Genomic DNA, 18,364 nt, shown 5'->3' with positions numbered 1-18,364 from the left:
TTCCAGCTAGCTTGTGGCTAAACATTTTCAAGTAAGAACTTATAGCTAGACTCCTGAACTCAGTTTTAAAGAAGCAGTAAGAGTCCTGATTTTAAATCTGGCTGTTCATTTAAGTTCCTATATATAGATTTAGGAAATCTAACTTAAGGCTTCGTTTCTAAAAAATACACCTTGGCCTCTTTCATAAATATATTTTTATATTCACACATATATATATATATATAGTCAGAGAGATGTATGCATCTCTAAAATTCCTGGCTTCGGGCCTTGACTTGGCAGTGAAAAGAATATGTGAGGAGGTTTATGAAAAATAAATCTTTGCATTCCTCTAGCACCTTTCACCTGAGTATCTCAAAGCAGTTTACATCAAGGAAGAATTATGCCATATAGGGAAATATTTTTAGCCCTGCTCAACCCTAAGAGGAAACTGCAGCACGGAGCAGCCCGGTGACTTGTCCCAGGTTGTTGTGGTGCCAGAAAACCCAGGTTGATGGGTTTTCTGACCTGACCCAAGCTAGGGAGTGCTGTCTGTCTCCTTTGTCGCCCCTGCCACTCTCCCCATCGCCTGCGCCCCGCTCCCACCTCGCTGCCGAAATCCGTCGGGGCTGCCCTGTGGGCTGCAGATCCTGCTGCTGTCACCCAGCACCTTCGTTTCTCCACTCATTTCTCACATCCCATCTCCCTCCACATTTTGGAAAACATGGCCCTGACCCCAAAGAGTTTACAGGGCAAACAGACACGATTTTATGTGTGGGTGAGACGCTAAGAAAGGTGGTCGTCTTGCCAACACCCCCTAATCATTTTGCTTACGTGTTTTATGTCTTTCCCCCATTCTTTATCTTTTTTGTTTATTTGGATTATAAACTTTTCGGGCCGGGGATCCTGCCTCCTTCTTCTGCTTTTGCAACACCTACCACAGCGCGGCCCCGAAGCCGGTTGGAGCCCTGCGCTGCTACCACAGTACAAACAATAATAAATAAAACCAGGACTGTGAAGAGATTATAATTAGAGCTGTGCAAAACTCAGCAGTTTTGGTTTGCATCGGTTCCTCCCTGCTGAGTCTACATTGTGTTTTGGATTTGTATGCAAAAAACCCAAAGCAAAACTCCCGAAGTGCCAAGTGTGGCCGGGTCTGGGCTCAAAATCGTGCACAAACCAGAGTGTTTTTAACGGTTCCTCCTTGAAATTATAAATCTGCCAAGGCTCAATCCAGGTTTACTGAAAGGTTCTTGAACCTTTGCAGATTTTGGGGGCCAGCCAAGTTTTCGGTTTCATTACAAAAGTCTCTCTCAGCTCTGCTTAACATACTAATTGCCACACCACGCTGCCCTGTGGCTAACAAGAGGATTTAATCTTCCCTGGCTGCTCATGCAGATCCACTCATGAGCGCCATGGCCAGCTTTAAAACCGTATTTTAGATTGCCACATTTGCTGGCAGTGCCCAATTGCTGCGGGTAAACAGAACCGTGTCTGAAATCATGCGCTGAAGCGTTTGCCCTGCCCTGGGATGTAGCACTGCAACTGCCTTCAACCAAGTAGTCCCTTGCCTTGCTCGCCCAAGTCCCTGGGGGAGCCCATTGGGAAGGAAATGATGAGCAGAAGGCTGGGGGAGGCACGGTGTTTTGGCTGGCAGCATGGACATGCAAGCCTTCGCTGTTACCCCCCTTGCACACATAGAATCACAGAATCACAGAATCATTCAGGTTGGAAAAGACCCTTGGGATCATTGAGTCCAACCATCAGCCCTACTCTACAAAGTTCTCCCCTACACCACATCCCCCAACATCTCATCCAAACGACCCTTAAACACATCCAGGGATGGTGACTCCACCCCCTCCCTGGGCAGCCTATTCCACTGTCTGACCACTCTTTCTGTGAAAAATTTTTTCCTAATGTCCAGTCTAAACCTCCCCTGTTGCAGTTTAAAGCCATTAAATGGTCCACACATGGGTCCTGGTCCCCTCTGCCTCTTTTGTAAGGGCTGAGGATAGAGGTGAAGGGTTCCAGCCCCAAAATAGTGATGATGCTTATGCAGCCAAATGGCCCAAGTGGTGCAACACCATGTACCAGGGCCAAAATCAGACAGATGGGGAGAGTAAGAGCCTCCCCTGGCTGGGGGAAGCCCTGTACCCAGGGGATGGTTACAGGACAGACTGGAAATTGGCCAATGTGACGCCCATATATAAGAAGGGTCGGAAGGATGATCCGGGAAATTACAGGCCTGTCAGCTTGACGTCGGTGCCCGGGAAGCTGATGGAGCAGCTCATCCTGAGTACCATCATACAGCACATGTGGGACAACCAGATGGTCAGGCCCAGTCAGCATGGGTTTATGAAAGGCAGGTCCTGCTTGACTAACCTGATCTCCTTCTACGACAGGGTGACCCGCTTATTGGATGAGGGAAAGGCTGTGGATGTTGTTTACCTTGACTTTAGTAAGGCCTTTGACACCGTTTCCCACAGCATTCTCCTGGCAAAACTGGCTGCTTGAGGCTTGGATGGGCACACGCTTTGCTGGGTAAAAAACTGGTTGGATGGCCGGGCCCAAAGAGTTGTGGTGAATGGAGTTAAATCCAGTTGGCGGCCGGTCACAAGTGGTGTCCCCCAGGGCTCGGTTTTGGGGCCACTCCTGTTTAACATCTTTATTGATGATCTAGACGAGGGGATCAAGTGCACCCTCAGTAAGTTTGCAGATGACACCAAGTTGGGTGGGAGTGTTGATCTGCTCGAGGGTAGGGAGGCTCTGCAGAGAGATCTGGACAGGCTGGAGCGATGGGCTGAGGCCAACTGTAGGAGTTTCAATAAGGCCAAATGCCAGGTGCTGCACTTGGGCCACAACAACCCCCAGCAGCGCTACAGGCTTGGGGAGGAGTGGCTGGAGAGCTGCCAGTCAGAGAGGGACCTGGGGGTGTTGATTGACAGCCGGCGGAGCATGAGCCAGCAGTGTGCCCAGGTGGCCAAGAAGGCCAATGGTATCCTGGCTTGTATCAGAAATAGCGTGGCCAGCAGGGACAAGGAAGGGATCTGACCCCTGGACTCGACACTGGTGAGGCCGCACCTCGATGACTGTGTTCAGTTTTGGGCCCCTCACTCCAAAAAGGCCATTGAATGACTCGAGCGTGTCCAGAGAAGGGCAACGGAGCTGGTGCAGGGTCTGGAGCACAGGTCTGATGGGGAGCGGCTGAGGGAACTGGGGGGGTTTAGTCTGGAGAAGAGGAGGCTGAGGGGAGACCTCATGGCCCTCTACAACTCCCTGAAAGGAGGGTGCAGAGAGGGGGGATGAGTCTCTTGAGCCAAGGAACAAGCACCAGGACAAGAGGGAATGGCCTCAAGCTGCGCCAGGGCAGGGTCAGACTGGCTCTTAGGAAGGATTTCTTTGCAGAAGGGGTTGTTGGGCGTTGGAATGGGCTGCCCAGGGCAGGGGTGGAGTCCCCATCCCTGGAGGTGTTTAAGAGTAGGGTTGACATAGCGCTGAGGGATCTGGTGTAGTTGGGAACTGTCGGTGCTAGGTTAATGGTTGGACTAGATGATCTTCAAGGTCTTTTCCAACCTAGACAATTCTGTGATTCTGTGACTCCACCTGGCACTAGCAGGGTATAGGAGAGCTTTTTAAATAGCTGGTTGTCAATAAATACATTGTACAAAAGTATTTTGGATCAAGCCATTTCCACTCCTTGCCTGTGATGAAGAGCAGCAGGCAGCTAGTGCAGGCTGGCCAGGGAGAGGAGGTGAGAACATCTCTCTCCATCACGAGGAGAGGAGGGGAGTACCCAGATCAAGATGCCCGCTGCCCCTACCACAGCATCCAACAACTCAGGGGAGTAGAGACTTCCTGGCTCGTGACTTGCAGGTGTCCCAGAGTTCTCCATAGGCTGTGCAAGTGAGGCTGGCTCCCGTGCAACGCCACGTGCACTTTTGGCGTATGCGAAGTCACAAGTGTTTGAACTAGAGCTGGCAGGAGTTTTTACATCAAAATGTGTCTTCCCTGGCAAAATTTGCAGGATCTGCCATACTACAAAAAATCATATTGATTTTGATGAACTTTTTAGAAACAATAAGTTAGAACAAGTGAAGATCTGAATGGAGGTATTTCAGTGTTTTGAAAATGAAAAGTTGTGGGGGCATGTATTTCACAGTGATTTTTGTCTTCTGCAAATTATTATTATTATAAAGGGAAAAGTTTAGATTTCATGGCAAAGAAATTATTTGCTTTTACCCAGGTTTGGCATGGTCTGGGGTTCTGGAGGATGTTTTTTTGTTTTGAATCTTTTTGCACGATAGAAAATCCACTTTCTTATTAAAACTTAGCTCAAATTCCTAAAAAAAAGCAGCTGTGTGCCTTACCGTGGACATTTCAGCTGACTATACCAGAGGTAGGGGAAAGCAGGGCGAAGAACCCCGGCTTTTTTGATGGGGTGCACAGTGCCTCAGATAGAGCACAGAGCGTGACCCTGGTTCACTTAGGGCTTTTGCTTTTTTCCTCTGTTCCTGTGTAGCCTGCAAGCAGTAAAAGAATCATTTAAGCATGGAGGAGGAGGCATCCATGGCTCAGAGATCCAGGTTGGAGGCAGCTCTCCTACGTGAAACCTTTCTAAAGTATTAATTAGCAAAAAGATAGATATCTTATTTTTCTTCTCACTGATAGCTATTTGCCTATGGTGTTAAACAAGCTTGCTCTGAAGTGACAAGAAACACTGCAGAACAACAAATAACCCAGGCATTTTTCAATATGTCTTAGACATATTATAGATTGAGTTAGTCAATCAAAGTCATAGTTCATGGTGAGTAAAAGTAATAAAAGAGCAAGTAGATGTGAAGCTCAGCAATTAAATCTGTGGGGTTGTCTGTAGTCCCAACAGGTACCTATTTTAGTAATGAATTTTAGCTTATTGACCTGAAAAACTCTGTTTTGCCCCACGGCAGAAAGTTGCATAAAGACCTCCATGGCTTCTCAGTTCTACCTTTAGAACCTCAAAAAAGCCTGTAACCCCAAATCTTAATTAAACTGCAGCACCAGTTTAAATTATTTTACTAAATGCTGGGACAGTGAAATCTCACCAGGCCATTCTTATATTCCTACACCTCAATGTTCATGTTAATACATGTCCCTTTTTATTGCTGCGCTCTTCCTCTGCAATGATATATGAAAAAGAAGAGACATGCAAGAGAAAAATGATTGTTTCTTCAACCAAGATCTATAATACTCTTCTCCCCAGCAGTATTCCCTGCAGTATAAGGCTAAAGAGCTGTAAGAGTGACAGCAGGTATAAGCAGCTTTTTTTTTTTTCCTTAATTAACAGTGCAGTGCCTTGCAACAGAAAGCTGAAGCAGGTTTCTGCTGACTTAGCATATGCCTCATGAGGAAGAAATCTATCTGGCAATTATGGCTTTGCGTCTCCCGCCCTGTCTCCTGTTGTTTGTATAAGACACCGGTACTTCTGCCACAGGCTTCTTCATACAGCTGTCCTGTCAATGCCAGCTTTCATAGGTAATCCATCCAGCTCAGCAAAGTTCAAATAAGACACCTCCCTTTCTTTACTTTAATTAATGCTTTATTTGAGTCTCCCCTGGGGAGGTAGCCATGCTGATTTTTCAAAATTCTCTGTTATTTTTCAAGCACAAAAGAAATGGAAAACATCCACCATTGAGATCCTGGATTTGGAAAATCTGCTTTACTCAGTGTACTATTCTCAGTCAGTGTTTTAAACGCCCATGGACATCTCTTTAGCTACAGAACATATTATGCAATTAATTCTCCAGCTTGGGAAGGAGAAAAAAGACAAATCCAGTCAAATTCATTCTCCCTGCAACCTCTCGTGATGCTCTGCATCCACAGTTACTGTAGCTGTAGCCACTTTATGCACTGATTTATGCTGTCACACCCCACCTATTGCTCAGACCCTTCCAGGTGCTGAGCAGTCTCAGCTCAAGTCATGAACCGTTTCTTGCTGCGTAGTTGCTTTTCCTGCATAGTTTATGCCTGTGGCTTTTGCTGATCTGGGACCGAATGCTGTGGCTTGGTATGACTGAATAGACAGACAGACACCCAAAACGTCAGGTCACTGCGGCTGCAAAACCAGACCAGACAGTCCAGAGTCCACCCACTCGCCGTGACTTTTTCAAGAATTCATTAAAAGTATGTGTGTGGTAGCGCTGTTAATCAGGCCTGGTATACACAAGCAAGCTAGCAAAATCCATCAAATGACAGATAAACCAGACAGGCTAAAACCAAAGGGTTCCGCAAAGCATGTTTGAATCAGTAAGAATCAAGAACGGCTACGCCCTCAATCAGCACTGTCTGATAATATTTTACTTGCTCTGGGTTTCTGTGTTTTAATGAGCGAACAGTGGTGTTTTGTAATCCTCATGATTTAAATACATAACACCGCGTTGTGCTTCTGTAGCTTCTTCCTCAAATTGTGTTGTGTGCGTTAAGCAAGGCTTGCGGCATCCTTCAAAGGGTGTGAGAGTTTCAGCGAACTTGTTACGTAAAGGTGACCCTAGAGACTTCTCCCATGCAGAGTAGAGAAGAAATAAGGGCAGAAATAAGGGCAGAAGTTTTCATTCGCCCTTTTCAACAGCGCATAGTACGAAGGTACAGTTTTCACTTTCCAGGACCCTATGAGTTAGCTCCTATCAAGCTTACTTCATCGCTTTCGCTGAAATAGGGCACATCAAAATGAGTGTCCAGGCACAGGTTCCCCTGGAACAACAAAAGACATGTTGTAGGCTTGATTTCCTGACATCAGCACAAATTTGTGCACAGACCAGCCCTTAGTTTTGCTGTAAGATTTAGCTAAAACAGTATGACGATTCTTTCATGGAGCTGAAAATAGAAGCCCAGATGGTGGCTTCCCAATGACACCTTCTGATCTCCAGACAATAATCCTTTTTCTTCCTGATTAATTTTTTTTCCCTGGCATGACCACCGTGCCACACTTCCAGCCTTGCTCTGCCACGTCCATTTCAATCCTCAAAAAAACAACAGTAGGAACCACAAAGGAGCACCACCATCTTCTCTCCTCCCGTCCTCTTCCAACAGGAACTGACCTTTTTTCCAATACAACTTAGTTCCTTCCTACAGCCAACGTTTCAGTCCCCATTCTAGATTACTCTTATCTTTTGTAGGTCTGTGTCTTCTGTTTTGAACCAAGACTCAAAGCTATCCAATTTCATGTGATTTCATGTCAGAAAGATAAGAAATGGCAGATTATTTCATCCATGTGGTTAACAAATATTGATGAGGCTCATCCAGGATGTTACTTGTCCTCAGTGCGAGGCTGTGCTGGGGAGTAGACTGGAGCTTGGGTTTATGAAGTCCTGGTCTAGTCCTACAAGAACTGCCTGGAACTTTTCTAGTACCTACATGTCTTGCTATCTAGATCGCCATCACCATAATGCCTGTTCTCTTCCCAGTAATAACACTCCCTCCCTCCCTCCCTCTTTGCCTTTCTTGCCAATCTATAAGAAAAGATGGACTGATAATCTGAAGTAAAGCTTTGTGTGTGTGAGTGTTGATGAAGGGCAGTTGTGTATCAATACTTGTGTTAAAGCATATAAATGTTACCTTGTCATACACAGTCCATCAGCTTTGTTAACTAGGTGCTACCTTAGCTAGCTGTCAGGTCGGTAGGCCTGTATTAAGTGAATTCAGCCACTCATTTCAGTATCAGTAAGTAATCCTTGCAACTAATCTAAGAAAAAAAACAGCTGAGCTGCAGCATAGTCCAAAGTCTCCTCTGCATTACAGGGACTGGTGAAGCCTATCTAGCCACGAGGCTGGTGGGGTTAGATTTTGTTCTCATGGAGGAGATTTAATAGAGCTCAAAAAAGCAAAAGTAAAGGCAAAACAATCCGAGCGTAGAAGGCTTGATACCATCTCTTCAAAGGGTTAGGTGAGGCACAAACATTAAGTTCATCACACCCATCTAAAATGCTGCGCTTATCGCATCCATCTAGTGAAAGTCTAAGGTCACTTCTTTTGCAGTGCTCCTCTGGCACCATTTAAATACTCAGTGCTGCATTTTCTTTTTCTTGTTTCTCTCTGTCCAGTACTGTTTAGAGATTTAAAAATTAAATTAATCAGCATCTTGGAGCATGAATTCCAAGATTGCTTTATTGTGAAATTAAGGTGTGACTCACACACAGTAGCTGCATATCCACCTTTGAGGCTGGACTAGCTTTGTTATTTTTGTGTGTTGTTTCTTTCCACGCTGGTTTTGCAGCAGGACTTGTAGCCACACAGTATAATGAGCTGAAAAATGGCAGTGCGTCATCCAGGGTGTGGCTGAAGAGCGATGTCGCAAAGAGAGATGGCAAGATTACAGGGAGGATCTGAGCAGGATCTGGAGGAGGGTGAAGAATGAAAGGTCCTGCAACAACAAAAATAGCCATTTATGTATGTAAATCAGGAGAGAGTTCTACAAAACCTGATCTACCTACCGGGGGGAAATCAGGGGAAAAAACCAACCATTTCAAAGCACTGGCTGCAAACACACAGGTGCATGTGCAAATAGCTAGAATGAGACAAACTCCCACAGCAGTTACAGCACAGCCAGCAGCCGAGTGCTCCTGCATAACGGTGGCTGTGGAAGGTTACCGTTGTGTCCACTCAAAGAGTGGCACCACTTGAATTTCTTCAGCTACAAACAAGTACTTCTGGGAGCAGTAGAAATTATGCTGCCTGGTTTCCTGTGGCTCTGTATTTTGTGGTTGATTATCCGAGGCTAATAAGGGGCAAGAGCTGAATAAAGCTTTTCCTGTGGTCAGGGCATCCTGTGTGGATTCTCCGGGGTCTAATAATACAGTTCACCTTCCTCTTCTGCCCTTCCTTCAATGAGGCACTAATTTGGATGTCTGTCTTCTGCACAAGTGCCAGACTTTCAGAAATCTGTCCAAACTTTATCTGTAAGGACTCTGTTTCTCTGGCAAACGTGTCTGAAGCTGGCCAGCTTATTCCAAAGCTGCTGTGGCAACATATACACAGATACATCATCAGCTAAACCTCATTTGCTTAGGAAGCCAGGATTCATTTTAAAAAAAAAATAAAAATCAGACCTTCCCCAAAGCAGTAACACTGCTAACATAATCTGCGTGCTGACCAGGCCTGCTTTAGAAACCCAGGGCTGAACTCTTGAGAGTTGCTTGGCGATTACACAAACATCTTACACCAGAAGCAGCAACCACAGCCACAGGTCTTACTGCAGAGGTTCATCAGTGCAACTGTGGCATAGGAAATATAAAAATATAATGCTCCCCAAAAGGGTACTGGCAGGAAATACCCCAGGAACAAAGTGCAGAGGGATAGACATTTGTGTTTTCATTTAAACAGGAAAGGTAGATGGAAACCAAAATAAATGAAGCTATACTTAAAATAAAGATTACTATATTCTAGGCCACCAAAGGTTATAACACCTGACCTAAGAATGGGTGGGGATGTTTGGGATAAAGGAAGGGAGGCCTGGAAAATTGTGGACTTATCTAGATAAGTTTCATGGAATGAAAATAAACAACCGATATCTGCTAAGGGGTACACGGAATAAGTCAGACAAGACAGTCTGGTGGTTTCTATAATTTTTGGTGTTCGTGGAGAGTTGCATCTGCCAGAACAACAGGCTGCCATGGAAATGGGCTTTGTGTAGCTTCTACTCATGTACCTGTTTACCTAACCTTTGAGGTTAGTGGCAAAAGCTCCTATTGACTGAAACTGGTCTTTCTGTGCTGTTTGCACCCTCATCAGAACGAAGCGAGGAGCTGCACGGCTCAGTGTTGGGGCAAGGAGTGCTGGCAGTTGGCTACAAGACATTGACATACCACAGTGAGATGTTTTCCTGTGTATGTGCTGTATCCTTTGGGATACAGCATCATTTTATGATTGAGACCAATTGCAAATTTGTTACAACTCATCCCAAAAACAGTCAATTAATGGGAGCCTGTTCGTCAAAGCCCTCTTGTTGTTTTAAGAGGAGAGACAAGCTGTTAGTTCTCTGCTAATAAGAATGCCAAAGTCATTTCATGAAGGATGCCGTGGTAGATGCCAATTATCACTCCTCAGAGACTTGAAAAATGGTGATGTAGATATATTTCTGTACGTATGTGTGTATGAGTACTTTAGGAGACTCCAAAAGCTTATCCTAAAGGTATAGTCTTGCAAACTGTTGACCATTCTGGCTCCAGTCCAGCAAAGCACTTAAATATTTGGTGAACTCAGCAAGACTCTTTACATGCTTCAAGCTATCACATCCATAAGCACTTTGTTGGACCAGGCTCACAGAGGCTGCACTAGACCTGCACCTTGCACAAGAGAAATCTCCTCAAGTGAGTCATGGTCTCTATGGCTGGTGTGGCCATTTGCTTCCTCACAGACCAACAGGCTACATCAACATTTGCATTGTATGGCCATGCTAAAAATAAAAAAAATGTTTCAGTGGCTTCAGCATTTCACCTCAGTTGAATTTCTCTAGCAAGGAACAAACAAAGTGAGAGGGAGGCAGTTTTGCATACAGTGCTATAGAGAAATATTTCCCTTCCCAGAATCATCAGTCTCTGGACAGCAATAAATCCACTCAGGGACATGCTAAAAAATAAAGCGATTCCTAAAATAAACAATTCAGACTTTGAACCGTACAATAGGCAATTAGCATGTTTGAATAATTGGGTATAACTATAGGCAGAGAGAAGCTACTAGACCAGCTGTGCATATAAAGCTAAACATAGGCTTTACAGCATCTAATCAAATCAGTCCACCATCTGGTATGAGAAGTAAAATCATGTGACAGACCTGGTCAACATGAGAAAATGACACGAATTTCTGGATAACGAGCTTAAGATAAACCAATATGTTACATGAGTCAGAAATGGAAGCATCCATAAAATGGATTGCGCTCATTCAACTAAATCACATCTGATTTTACTAAATTAATACCATTTTCTCCTGTGAACTAGACCTTAGGTGACCTATCACAGATAACAAGCTGAGAATATTCAGAAATAAGTACATGCAGGTAGAATAGCTCATGGCAGACAAAGGTTCACATACATTCTTCTCTCCATACAAAATAAACCCTACCCATCAGATGACTCTTTTCCAAGTGGTTGGTGTTAAAGCCCTCAGATCAAGTGTTCCTAAGTCAGAGCTGCAGTGAGTGGATCCTGCTTCATTTTAGCTACCTTGGGAGACAGGAGCTGCAGCAAAGGCTGGAAATAGAGGAAAAGGTAGGGTCTTGGGGGGACATGTCTACACGGTGGTAAACCTGTAAGCCCAAGAGTTGAGCCACTGCTAGAGGAGAGGTGTTCAGTGGACTGAGCTCAGGACTCTGGTGGTTTGGAAACCCTAGGCTGGGATCTTGTGTTTGCATCGCCACAGCAGCTCTGGCCCCAGATGTGGTTGACTTTTCAGTGTCAGCTGGAAAAAATATCACATAACACCTTGCAGAGACTCTGGGAATGCCCTTGCTCGCCTACTGTGGCCCACTGTGCTTTGGTGGCTCTTGGCCATCTGTGCTTGGGTTTGCTTAGGTCTGTTGTGGGTTGAGGGCTGCACGTCGAGGAGAGGAAGCCTGTATGTCTTGTGGGGCTTCCAGAACAAAAGCGGCTCCGATAACAGGGGATGGGGCTCAACAATGCAGTGTCTCTTCCAGTCCTCCACCCCTGCTGCCACACCTTGGGCTATCCTGTGGGCACAGCTTCCTAGTTTTCCCCACTTGAGTGAGGCAAACAGGAAGCCAAAGTCAATCCAGCTTAACCAAAAGCAGAACTTGCTGTTGCTCCATGACATTTTGATTGGTAACACAAATTGGGCTGTCTTCTCTCCCTCCTCCATTTCATGCTGCACCCCCGATACCAGCAGCCCAGACATGTTGCAGACAACTGCATGAAGGTCGTACAGCTCAGCCATTTTGATCAGTTTATGTAAGACTGCTACAGACAGGGAGAGAGCAGAGCCTTAAGGAGGTGACAGGAACTTTATTTGATTTATGGGAGCTTTTGATACAAAGCTCCGCCTACTTAGCAACATATGAGCATGTTTGTGGGTTTACAGATTTACTTGAGTGCTCCATCAGACCATCTTCCCCTTCTGCTACTCCTCTGGAAATAGTTCAAGTCAGTGTGTTGTGCACATAATTGATACTGGCTTTCCCAGCCTCCAGAAATTATATTAAAAAGATAGGCAAAACCTGAGGGGAGGGATTTTTCTGGCTTAAAGTGCGAGGATTTGGGGGAGACCATGTGGCTACTCCAATTCAGTTTTCCACACATGCGTTTTGTTTATGGTGTGCGTGTGCAAAACATGTCAGAAAGAAAGCTCTCAGGGCAGTTAGGAATCCGTCCAGCATGTGGCAAATCCCCAGCATGATCCAGCCCTCCTCCTCCATGCTGCTGCCATTCGTAAGGTCCCCTTCTCCTCAAAGGCATTTCTGCAGCAGGAGCCCACCGAGGTAAAAAGAGGTATTTAGAGACACCAGCTTTCACAAACACAGGCTCAAAAGCAGCCTCAAACAGCACATAGCTATTGAAAGTCACCCTGGAGCTCAAGGCGAAGGGCAGGGACACCCTGCATCCCACAGGTTGAGTGACCCAGTTCCCCTTCATGGCTTGCTGTGACTCACTGGAGCTGGTTGCAAGACATTTTCTTTGTCTAACAGTCCTGCATGTCACCATGGAGTCCAGCCCCCTTTCACAGGGGGATGTTAAAATGAATATACATTTCAACACTCCTTCAGCTCACCTCATAGCCCCAATAACAACAGTGTAATATTTTAAACTGCTTTTGCAAGTCTCCTTTCTACAGGACAGTTGAAAGGATATAAAAGCATTTTAACAATTTTATAGATCGTCTCCGGAGCGCTTTTGTGATGTGGGAGAACAGAAGTTTTGTTGCCATTTGCCCATGGACAGCTGCCAAACTCACCTGTCTCCACCAAGCCTGCGAGGGCTGTATCACATCTCTCTGGAAACTCTGCAGCCAGCCCTGGATGGCTTCTCACTTTACTCAGCTGAAAAACATGTTGCACAATTTAACCCTTTGCCCACGCACTTGCCTGGGTGTGTTACTCAAAAACGGCAACTCGTTCCATTTGGGCTTAAGGAAAGTAATAGCTGCTAGGTGGTGTTGGAGAAACCTAAAACCAGGACTCTCTTGTGAAAAACCTTCAACCATGTGAAAGTCTTCTAATCCTGCAAATCATCCTGCTGACTTCAGTCAAGCCCTGAAGTGTCCCCAGCTCTCCTTTTGCCCCTCCTTAATCATGGTTAACCAGCCTCTAAATTTGACCCCTTTTTAATAGGCTCTGATTTGACAAGGTACTTAAGAATTTGTCTTTCTGACTAAAGTTTTACAAGTCTAGTTGCATGTTCAAAGTAAGGCATATTTTAGAGCATCTGAAGCCAGAAAGCAGTGGCTTGAGCCTGTATTTAAAATACAAAGCTAAGGATTAGAAGAGGTCTGCCACTGACCACATCTTCTTATGGGTTGCTTAATTTTGCAGGGTCCTGCTTCTAATCTCAAAAATTATCATTAAAACCCTCCCATGCATACAGTTGACACAGAACTGAGCAGCTTCATTTGCTAATGTTCAGGAAATGTTTGCAGATCCTTGTGTGGAAGGTGTGACAGAAGTGTAGTGTAATCTACTCCCTTATGTATGAATTTCTCATTTTCCCTCCCTACAAATGAATATTTACATTCTCCACCCTCCTTTTCTCCTGGAAAGAAAAGTGCATAAAATTACTCCCCATCACATTCTTTCACTGAGTTGGCAAAATACAGAGAAATACGGCAAGTTTAAATGATATGGAATATGCAGGCATAGCTTATCTAAGATCAAGCGTGCAGATCAAAATCAGCAAAGCCTCACAAAAGAAAGCCCCAAAAGATCTTTCATCTGCCTGATCCCATTCCCTGCCTACACCTCTTTTTACCCTACTGTAATGTATTAGTTCTGCTTTAGTTTCTGCTCTGTGCAACATTTCTGCTTAAGAAAGATTCTGTTGAGTCATTACCAGCATCAGCCAAACAGGCTTTTCAAGAATGGAGGAGAAAATAAAGGCTGTGGTTTTTAAATTAATTCCATGCTGCTTAACCCTTAAACCACTAGTGACTTCCAGATTTCCAACCAAGTTAACGCTGAGCAGAATATGTAGCTGTTGTGCCCGAGGTGAGAGCACTGTCAGTGCTGCTGTCGGTGACCACACCAGAAGGAGAGACCTGCCAGAGCAGCATGGACCACTCTCTCCGAGCAGCTCGTTAGACGCAGGAAAAGGCAGAGATGTTACTGACAACACGGGGTCGGGCTGGCTGGGAGGCGGCTGCACAGCCAGACACAGCCTCGGCCGGGGTCCCTGCCCCTTGGCCAAAGAGCATCAATATCTACTTTTTTATATCTTATTTTTGCTGTTTGATTGTGACTCATCACAAGCCAGGCCTGGCACAACCACCCTCCACCCAGGGGGGCTGCAATGAAAGTATTCAGTGATTCATAACTGTGCCTGAAAGCACTCGAGCAGAAATCATAGTGAAGGGCCATGCTGCCTAACCCATGCCCTAAATACTCCCTCCTTGCTGCTTGAAAATACTGCCTCAGATAACCTGCACCCACACCAAAGCAGAGGCAGGGAGAGGGGCTTTTCTACTAGAAGAGAGCAGTCATGAAAGGAGAAATGAAAGAGAGACGAGCACATGTCTCCCTCCATGAGGTAGGAGAGATACTCCACTCCTCCTTCCCCCAGCAGATTGTATATAGGAGAGAATAGTGGTTGCCAAGATGATATAACTTGAATAAGCTCCTGGTACCTTGAGGTTTGAGGGGCCCGCAGGGGAGCCAACGCTTGGAGTGAGAAACAGCAGAGGAGGGGAAAGCGGATAAGGTGATTTTCTTTGCCTTGGTTTTTAAAGCAATCTCAGCCTGCTAAACTTTCAGTCGATGCTGCCAATGGCTACTTCCGAAGTTATCTTTGCATAGAAAAAGGCTGGAATCCTTCTCTCTCTTCATTCTCTCTGTCTCCCTTTTTAATGAAAGCTCAGTTTAGATCTGATATCAGTTTAAAAGGTTTGCTATCAAAGTTTATTAGACCCACTGGGACAGATCACAGTTTTCAGAGGCTCAGAGTTTCACAGCAGATAACTGTAAAGTGAACCATCCAATGTTCTTCAAAATGCTCATTTTTCTTGGGCTCATCTATTACACAAAGCTGCACTGTATTCGAGCATCATTAGAAGTGATCCCAGTTGCTTACATGATGCTGGCCACAGTTGTGCCTTTAGAGCAAACTAGAGCAGTCAGCAGTCCCCAGCCTGTCCCACTGGCTGATGCTAAGGGGAGCAGGATGTCATTTGCAGTGCAAAGGGATAACGCCTGCTTGGTGCTCCTAAAAAAGCCCAGAATTTTGGAAAAGCAGTAGGACGTATGAGAGCAGCATCCCTTTAAAAATCCAGATTTGCCTTTCCCTGGTTAAAAATAATAATAATTAGAAAAGCTTCCTCTGCCTAGGGACCGTGCCTGAGAAATTTCAGCTGGAAAACAAAGAAATGAGAGGAGGGATTAGCATGTCGAGCTTCCTGTGGAACGGTTGTTCTTTTTTTTTAATGAAGTCATTGGTATTATTATGTGGTTTTTAGTAGGCTATCCTCCTAACAATGCATGGGAATAAACACCGTATCTGGTAGGATCTCTGACTGTAACATGTATCACAGAGGCATCTATTTACAGTGTGAAGGGAGGGAGCTGTTTCGTTTCCCAGGACAGTAATGGAAAGCATGATGTCCTACAACTAAGGGTGGTAAAGCACTGGGAGAGGTAGTGGGAAAAAACATTCACGATAAACCGAAGAGCGAAGGAGAGTTTCAGGGCAGATATTTGCAGGATGCATCACCGCTGAGAGAAGTTGGCAACCCTGGGAAAAGGCTGAGAGACAAAATGGCTGACTCAAGCAGTCAAGTCCTCAGACCGCCAATGTCCTGTCCTTCTGCTGCCACTTCACATGGTTTTACACCCTTCCCTGTGATTTCGTAGCGTCATTTGATCTTTCTAGAGCAAGAGACTAGACAAAACTCAGAGGATCTGCCCACCCTCCCTGCCAGGCTTTATCCATCCAGAGCTTTTGGCCAGGGAATGCCTCTCACCAGAAGCACGTGCAACCATTTGACAGCTCGTCTGCTTTCTGATTCCTGAACAGGTCACGCAGATGGACCAGAAGCTAGATGACATCCTGAACACACTCCAGGCTCAGTTTGGGGATCAGCCACAGGCGCAGATGTCAGGGCCAGCCACCCCACCTGTCAGACAGCTACAGACAACCTCGGATTCCCCCCCAGTGAACCGGAAAATTTGAAAGCCGGAGGACAGCCACATGTCACCCTCTCATTCTTTTCCATCAGGTTATTTTTAAATCTTGGTGTCTCAGGATTCGGCTGTGTCGTGGGTGAAATGAACTATTCTGCTGTAGTAGATTAAATAAAAAAATGAGAAGAAGCAACAAGAAGCTAGTCATGACCCTAAGAGAGCACATCATAAATTTTGCACCTGCTTTATTAGCCATCGTTAGCTAACCTCTGCCAGCCTGTGGCGGTCCCATGCAGCTAGCCCCATGGCTGACTGCACCCACACAGGGCACGCCGTTGAGGTAAGCATCCAAGCGAGGGTTAGGATGACCCATTTGTGGGCGCGGAAGGGGAAAAGGACTGGTTTTTTGGCATTTAATCACTAAGTTTAGTGCTCACAGCATGCCCAAAAGGGGGAAAAGAGCCAGCATTTGAACATGAAACAAATGGAAAGCAGTGAACAGGAAAATTAAACAGCATGTTTTGACTTCTACCAAGCAGTGAGGATCATAAGAAGGGCAGATTTATATGCTAGTGCGAATGACAAAGTAAAGACAACAGGCTACTGATTAAAAATATGGAAGTGTACACAGGCTGGTTGACATATGAAAGACTGAAGCAAAGGCTTCAGCTAATTAAAGCAAAGGGTTGCAAATGAGATGAGATGCATGTTGGAACAGACAGGCAAGAGAGATAGTATCTGCGTAGGCTTACTGCACAAGAACACTGTAATAGCTATCAGCTACGCTGATGACTGTTATGCAAAATGTTCTCAAGCTTTTACCTTCATTCAGCAGCGGTTGTTGACTCCAGTTGCCTTAATTTTAACATAAGAAACCTGTACGGTAATTGGCTGTGAAATATCTGTAAACCTTGGTTCAAGTCGCTGAGTAACAGGGTGCTGCAGGAGGGCTGCAGCTGTGATTGAGAATGGCAGGGTTTCTTAAAGAAAACAGAAATGCACATACTGTTGATGAAAGTTAATCGCTGTTTAAATAAACTGCTGTATATAATTTTAAATGCTAGATTTTTATTTTTTTTCCTTGTAATCTGGCTGTAAATCGAGTGCATACGCTGGCTGATACACTGTCACTGTGAAACGGATCTTACCTGGCACTCCAGAAAGGGGACGGTGCAACACTTTTGCTAAATATGTAAATAATAAACCAAGCTAAAAAGGGTGCAGTGTTATTTACTCAAGTCTTTTTAATATATTTGCATAACCAACAATTTGAATGAGCAGAAGTCTGCAGAGCAAAGACCTGATTCCTGGGAAATCCTAAATATATTCTATTCCCACTCATATCCATGGAAGCAAAGCCTGCACTGCATTTAAAAGCAACCTGAAAGACTGGTCCCTTAATAAGCATTTATTTGGACCAATGACTGGTCCATTTCAATGTAATCAAATTAGCTTCTAACTATTACCTGTCCCTTTAAAACTCTTTCCCAGGTTTGTGTGTCTGGGAATTCAAGCTTGGAAAGAGCACAATGAGACTGATTCCAATCTTTAGATTGCAGGCGCGTCTTAGACAGAATATTAATGATGTGTGAGAGGCAATAAAAAAAAAAAAAAGCAATGTGGTTTTAATTAAATCAGCTGACAAGCCGCCGTTCCATCTTGTCTGATTACTACAGAGTTACTGAACATGACCAAATACAGCAAGTAACATGGGAAAACGGTAAATAATCATTGTCAGAGCACTGAGTTGCTCCTGGCTTTCAGTCAGGGTCATGAGCTTCTGCAATGGTCCTTTACATGACCTCACTGACTCTGGCCACTCCAAGCTAAATGGGCGACTGGACACCAAAGGTAGGTACTGTTTCATCAGCCACAGGTGAAAAATCTCCCTGGAGATCCCTTTGCTGCAGAGGTTCAGAAGACGAGCCATGCAGCTTTCAGCAGAAAGGCTCAGGGACTTCTCTGGCCAACACGAGGTGAAACTTCCTTCTGATACACTCCAGATATTTGTGTGAGGGGTATGCTTGGTGGACTGAGGAACGCAACAGTATTTTACTTACTAATAAGTCTCAATAGAAGTGTTAA

The 18,364-nt window shown here is 45.1% G+C and overlaps 1 protein-coding gene across 2 annotated transcripts in view; it reads left to right on the top strand.

The window, feature by feature from the left end:
* Positions 1 to 17,498, top strand: part of LOC141923941 (potassium voltage-gated channel subfamily KQT member 1-like) — a 507,315-nt gene extending 489,817 nt beyond the window's left edge. For both annotated transcript variants that reach the window (XM_074825677.1, XM_074825676.1), the window contains one exon: positions 16,173 to 17,498. In XM_074825677.1, coding sequence (XP_074681778.1) covers positions 16,173 to 16,328 — 156 coding nt within the window. In that variant the 3' untranslated portion in view covers positions 16,329 to 17,498. The remainder of the gene's footprint in view (positions 1 to 16,172) is intronic.
* The last annotated feature ends 866 nt before the right edge of the window (positions 17,499 to 18,364 follow it).

The sequence above is a fragment of the Strix aluco genome, chromosome 5 (genome assembly GCF_031877795.1).
Source record: "Strix aluco isolate bStrAlu1 chromosome 5, bStrAlu1.hap1, whole genome shotgun sequence".
Lineage (NCBI taxonomy): Eukaryota > Metazoa > Chordata > Aves > Strigiformes > Strigidae > Strix > Strix aluco.
This window is presented reverse-complemented; position numbering and strand designations above follow the sequence as displayed.